This window comes from Amphiura filiformis, chromosome 13 (genome assembly GCF_039555335.1).
Source record: "Amphiura filiformis chromosome 13, Afil_fr2py, whole genome shotgun sequence".
Classification (NCBI taxonomy): Eukaryota; Metazoa; Echinodermata; class Ophiuroidea; order Amphilepidida; family Amphiuridae; genus Amphiura; species Amphiura filiformis.
In genome coordinates this window covers 60754039-60760851 of record NC_092640.1, presented here as the reverse complement: position 1 = coordinate 60760851, position 6813 = coordinate 60754039, and the positions used below count along the sequence as shown (strand labels likewise).

Below are 6813 nucleotides of genomic sequence, written 5' to 3'. Positions count from 1 at the left end.
CTCACATTTGAAAAAAAAAAAAAAAAAGGGCCTCATCGTTTCCTCGAGCACTGTTGGAGAAGACCGAAAACTACCGACAATGCTAATTTTACATTGAAAAAAAAAAAAAAAAACCTCCTCCCTCATCAATTCATGAAAATCCTCTGGACGAGAACCAAAACATTAATTTTATACGGCCTAACGTTCACTGGCGTGAACAAAAATGAAAATTATTTGATATCAGAAAGACATTCTTCGTATTCAGAATGCTATTCGATATGTCTGATGCGCTCTCATGTCCCACAAAAAATACTGTCGGAACGCTCATTCCAGATCCCTTAAACTCTCCAAAAAAGATCCTCCTCTACTACAAATTGACTATTGGTCAGATATATTTTAAACCTTTCTTTAAAAAGAGTTTTGGTGGTGTGCGCCCGTGAAGAAGTGGGTTACAGTCTCTCCATACCAATAAATCGTCGCATGATTGTGCATTCGAATCCAAAGAAAACGTAGTCTTCCTTGATTAAGAATTTGTAATTTTAGCATAATTAATTAATAATAAATGCTTGAAAATTACAATAGAAAGGATTACAGCAAAACGGTAAGTACAATTTGTCAATTAATCCATGAAGCTGGTACCAGCGTACTCGGGTTTTTAGGAATCAATCAATTTTTAGTTAAGCTTAAAAGTTTGCATGTTTTCAGACTTCAGTTCCAATAATTGGAACTCACACCTCCGCGTGTGAGTTCCAACAGGTAATGTGTACATGCTAGTATTCTTTTATTAGGGTAGGCCTATTCGCCATATTCACTGATTTTTGTAAATTCAAATTTTGCCATTTGATGTCAGTACCTGTGACTTCCCAAATGGTCAGTACTACATAGCCGTTTTCGCCAAATGTTTGACAAACATTTAGTGATCACAAACGTTTGCCAAACGTTTACGAAAATGTTTGACAAATGTTTGGCTCCTTATCCGTTTATAAACCGTTTGATTATAAATGTTTGACAAACGCTTGTGATCGACAATTGTTTGACAAACGCTTTAGTAGCGATGTATATGAAATGAATTAAATAAATGTTTGGCAAACAATTAATAAATACGTCTTGTTAGGCCAATTACAATTGATTCTTAGTTTCCTGTTTCCGCCTTCCAAAGTAGAGAATTGCAAAATATTTAATTATTTTATTTATATTTTGGATTTTCTCTTAAAAATAACTTTTCATGACTACCATTTGCTACTTTCTGACTTTGATCATATCATCTATAATGATGAATAAACATAGAACTTAATTGTACCATTACTTATGTATAAAATCAAACATAGTAGTAAAATAATTAAATGCATGCTCCTGCTTGACCTTGTCAAAATGGCTTGATGTAGGTTGCGACCACTTATTTTAAAATAAAGAAAATAAAAGATAATTAATAATTAATAATTAAAAGTTGCCTCATCCCTGGTTTTCAACCATGAAACAGGAAACTAAGAATTAATTGTGAAGGGCCTTAATGTTTTTCCATAAAATCATCAGACTGATGTTTGTCAATTATCATCAAATAAACATTTCGAAACAAAAGCACATTTTAGATTAAAAATCACATTTTTATACAAAAATCACATTTTTTCTCCAAAATCAAATTTTTTCCCAAAAATCACATTTTTTCCCAAAAAAGTAATTTTTTTCCAAAAATCACATTTTTCCCCAAAAAACAAATTTTTTCCAAAAAATCACATTTTTTCCCAAAAATCACATTTTTGTCTAAAAATGTGATTTTTGGGAAAAATGTGATTTTTGGACAAAAATTAGAGTTTTGGTAAAAAAATATGTGATTTTTGGTAAAAATGTGTTTTTGTTTCAAAATGGATTTTTTAATTGTTTGCCAAACATTTATTTAATTCATTTAATATACATAATAATAAAACGTTTGTCAAACAATTGCGGATCACAAACGTTTGTCAAACCTTTATGATCAAACTGTTTATAAACGGATAAGGAGCCAAACGCTTGTTAAACATTTTCATAAACGCTTTGTCAAACGCTTTACGCAAACGGCTGTGTAGATTAAACTTGCCAGTCTCGTGTACACCGCTTGTACACAGAGACTGGCTTATGCCATTTTGTGTGTCAATGGGATTTACACACTTGCGCAGCTCAAACATTTCAACATTTTTTTTTACAATTCAGTCAATTTATATGAAATTGGTATTCACATTTCTGATCTTCAAATCATAGTTATCTAGTAAATTAAACTTGGAATTTCTGATACTTAAAAGACAATTTCCAAGCCGTCGACCCCCCTACGTCCGACGAGCGTGTTCGGTGGTGATGACCCAGCCGGTTTCTGTCGTCAAGTCGTGTCCGCGATACAGCCATGTTGCACTCGTGAGGTCGAGACTAATTAGTGACGTCGATAACAACGAGTAAACAAAATGGCTGGGAGAACTGAGAAAGTCGTGTCTTTTAAAAAATGTTTCATCGTGACGATCAGAAACCTCAAAAAACTTTTTTTGACCGCGCTTGATATGCTAACGATATACAGGTATTGAAGGATATAAATTGGATGCTAAATAAGCCAAATAGTGCAAGAAATCTACCCGCAACAAATTTCCGTCCATGCGAATGTAATATTGACAACGTAAAATCCCCACTAGTCAGTACATTTACTCACCGACACTGGCATGGAATGATACTTAAGTTATTGTGTATCACAAGATTCACGTGCATCCATCGATTCCGTATGATTTCCAGTAAAAATGGTAACAGAATATAAAAACATTCCACACATTTGAAATCCTCTAGCGTTGCTTCAAACATCAACCACCACCAACACTCCCTAAGTGATGAAATTTGGGAGCCCAGATTGCGGGGCCCAGATAATGAAAATCTACTGGGCTTATTTCAATGTATAAAATAGCATCTTTTGATCAACCAATTGTGCGCTGAAAAATTATTTTGAGTATTCTTTCCATGGCAAGCAGTGGAAATCTGGAAGATTTGTGCATGATTTACCCATGACTGGTGGGGGAAATGTACAACATGTAAATTAAAGGTCACATGAACTTTGGGACTGCTGAAAATCATGCAGATTGCTGGAATAGTAAGACTTTCCAGCTGTTTTTCATAAGACATAGTTAGGAGGAGCAGGAAAACACCAAATTGGTGTTTTATGACCTTTGACATTCTTTTGTGGAGAGCGACAAGTCTCTCAATTTGCATGAGTATCCTTGAGCAAAAAATCATAAAAAAGCCTGATTTTTACCCAAATTTGAAATATTTTTGGTGAAGTTGATCAAAATTCAAAAAATCTCCCACTTTGTCTGAAATCTAAATGTCTAAAATCTAAATGTCTAAAATCTCGCACTTTGAGTGATCCTGCGACCTGCATGCCATCTTTTAGTTAGAAGTATCCAATATTTTAAAAAATGTTTGGCAAAATTGGGTCTTTGGGGCAACAATTGTATTGCAGTGTAAAACTATCATTAGTTTTACTGTCATATTTTATGTCTTAATTTGAAGTGAAAAAGGTTTCGCTAAATTTTAACACTTTTATGTAATTTACCATGAAAATACATGTATTTTGTATTTAATTGTTTTCAGATGGCTATTTTTAAGGATATTTACATTTAAACATTAATAATATAAACCCATGTGATGAAACGGTTGAAACCTCATGCACAAAAATGTAAATAAATAAAATTTAACAATATTCTTAATTCCCCAGAAAAGAATGTAAATACAGCTAAATATGCAAATATGAGTTACTTCAAGACATGTAGATTTTAAATGTTAAGTCAAATTTTTTAATTTTCCAGATTCAACAGTTATTCTATGGACAATTGGACATCTATTCATGTATTACAATTGTTGTTTTCTTGATACTGTACCCATGTTCTTCAAATTTAGCATAAATTATGTGACGCGATCAAGCAAAATCAGTTGGAAGTTGGAACTCGAAAATATTAAATTTTGAGTTTCTAATAAGAATTTACAAAGCTGCATTTTGCAGAAAACCCCAATCAAATTGAACAATAAGTTCCAAAGATATGAACAATTAAAGAGTTTCCAAATCAACTGGAACAAAAGGAATCAGTATTTCCTTTGTTAGGCTATATCTCAAAATCAATATTCCCGAGTTCTGACTGATTTTGCTTGATCGCAGCACATATGCATATTTATAAATGAGGCATGACATATCACTGATTTGCATATTTTTGAATGTCAATATCAAATATTTTTTAATTTAAAAATATCAATACCTGAGAAACTGCCTGTTTATCAGAAATAACAAATTTGAAGTTGATAGTAAATTTGGTCAGTAGAGCGCATTAAAATGGCCAAAATTACGCATATATATATTCATACCTTAATTTTAATTTAATTTCTTAATTTCTTTTTAGGTAGATTTCATAACAGCATCCATTTAAACCTGGTATAAAAATGGCACGGAAAGCATCAGGACAGGAGTTCATTAAACACAAGACCAACATCATCGCCAACATCAGTGAGCATTTCAACAATGCAGACATCAGTGATGTGACTTTGACAGTAGGAGAACAGGTATGTCCTGCACACAGGTTTGTCCTAGCAACGCAGAGCAAAGTTTTCAAGACTATGCTGATGGGCGAAAACTGGAAAGAATCTGAAGAAAGGAAGATCACTCTTCAAGAATCACCTGAAGGAGTGGCAGCTTTCTCTGATTTCTTGAAGTTTTTGTACACAGGAACACTAACACTGACTATTGATAATGTGTGTGGTATTCACACATTGGCAGACAAGTATGATGTACCAGCTTTGAAGGATGACTGTGTGGGCTTTATAAAAGATGTCCTCACAGGTATCCATGGTGATGCTTTGAAAGCGGGGTTGATATGGCTACAGTATGTGGAAAGTTTTCTCTCTGATATGGTGGCATTATGTTACAGCGCAATCAGAACTAACTTAACAGGAATTATTGATGGAAAAGAGTACAAAACACTCTTCTGGAAGTTAACTTATGATCAAGTCAACAATGTTCTGTCTGTTCCTGAAGTTCAAGAAGAACTTGTTTTGGCCAGTGAAGAAGAGTTGTACGATCTTCTTGACAAAGGAAAGTGGGCAAAGAGATTGCTGCCATTTGTTAGATTTCATAACATAGATTTCGATCATCTCCAAACATTTAAATCTTCAAATAATTTGACAAAACATTATAATGAAGCTTACAAGATTCAAGCTGAATGGGCAAGTATTGCAAGCAAAGAGCTTAAGAAGCGAAGATTGTCAGAGGGTTCTGTTGAGGTAACATGCTCATGTGGTACAAGCCGTTCACAGACATGCCCCCACATCAACCCAAGACTTTACTTTGCTCTACCATTCGGAGTACAGAGTCGTGTGGAAGAATCAGACAACTGGACTATTAAAGTGAAATCAATAGATCTTTCAGACTTAGTAGGTTTCTCACAAACATTACTGCACTTCACAGGAGATGAGAATCCTAACAAAGTATGGAAATGTACTTTGCAAACAGACTATTCAGGGGACCCTATCTTTGAAAGGTACATAGTAAAGCCAGCCAAGAGTTATGTCGGGAAACACTTCACTTTAGCTATTGCTGGCTTCCAGCCTGATGAAGAGGGCAGTTTTGCAAAATTTGATTATGTCATTAAGTATACTGGAGTAGTGACTATGAGTGGTGAAGAGACCAATACAATTATGCTCACCTCACCACTTCGTTTCAAAGGAAGCTGGGACATGAAAGAAAAAGCTGGCATCGGCATGGCAATTTTGCTGCACAGGTAAATGTTCCAGTATGGAAGTAGAACAGACGCAAGATCCATATTGAACTGCAGCATGAAATGCACAGGGTTCCCACAATTACTGTAATCGATCTAATAAAAGCCCCAACATGACCAATGAGAACTCTTCTAACTAACAAGAGAAGCTTGGACATGAGAGAAACAGCTGGAATCGGAACGACTGAAGATTCGCAACATGAAATACTTTTTTTAACAGTTTCTGCCAGAGGAGAATGGCAGTTGTTTTCATTTTGAGAGCGTGCACAATGTAAACACAGAAGTGGGGTTCTGATTGGCTGATTTAATTGTTGTGACAATCATAACCACAGACACGGTAATTTGAAGGCTACAAACATCCTGATTTTCTAGGAAGTGTTTTGTTTTGTTACAGGTTCCACCATCATCCCGGCAGGTCCTGTCATATTTGTACAAATTATTGGATATACAGATTATACACATATTATGCGCTTGAAAAGGAATTGAATACGACAACCTCTTTTCGCATTTTTTAACTAACCCCTTTATCATGACATCACAAATTTTATTTGCCCTTAAAAAAACCCTCTTTTTTTGAGATCACAAACAGTTTTAATTTAATCCGGATTTAAACAAGTACAATACACTCTGTCAAGGAAGTAAAAAGTTAAGAATGACTTGACAGACTAATCTTGACAAAAATAGTCAGGATATCAAGAATTTTCAATGGACAAAATGCCCCATTTCTGTCTCGAAAAGGGAAAATCACCTTTTTCACTATGTTTTACCTGTTGTGTATCTGATAGTTTGGAGATTGAGTGATGGCACCGGGACCATAATTTGCTCTTTTTGAAAGTAATTTTCTACACCCACTGTATAAGCATGGGAAGCAACCATGATCCAATGTTACTCCACCTCATACGGATATAGCATGTGGACTATCATTAAACAGGGTGTCCCTGAAAGAACTGTATCGTTGGAAACTTAATTGTTTGGGTATTTTAATGCGACAACTAAATGCTTGGTGTGGTTGAGGAATAAATTGGCTATCATATACTTTTTATATTTTGACAATTGACAATAC

General features: G+C 34.6%; 1 protein-coding gene across 3 annotated transcripts; it reads left to right on the top strand.

Annotated features, from left to right (window-relative positions):
* The first annotated feature begins 460 nt into the window (after window positions 1-460).
* On the top strand, window positions 461-6197 carry LOC140168612 (kelch-like protein 28). Of its 3 annotated transcripts, none has more exons than XM_072192014.1 (2): window positions 461-580; window positions 4380-6197. In XM_072192014.1, the coding sequence occupies exon 2, from the start codon at window positions 4420-4422 to the stop codon at window positions 5755-5757; it is 1338 nt and encodes a 445-aa protein (XP_072048115.1). In that variant the 5' UTR covers window positions 461-580; window positions 4380-4419; the 3' UTR covers window positions 5758-6197. The 3 variants fall into 3 exon arrangements, with proteins under 3 accessions (XP_072048115.1, XP_072048117.1, XP_072048116.1); XM_072192016.1 differs by having other exon boundaries at window positions 467-580; window positions 4384-6197; XM_072192015.1 differs by having other exon boundaries at window positions 467-584; window positions 4384-6197.
* Window positions 6198-6813: the final 616 nt, after the last annotated feature.

Excerpts from the sequence above, each read along its gene's own strand:
- LOC140168612 (XM_072192014.1), top strand. The coding sequence starts at position 4,420 with ATGGCACGGAAAGCATCAGGACAGGAGTTCATTAAACACAAGACCAAC.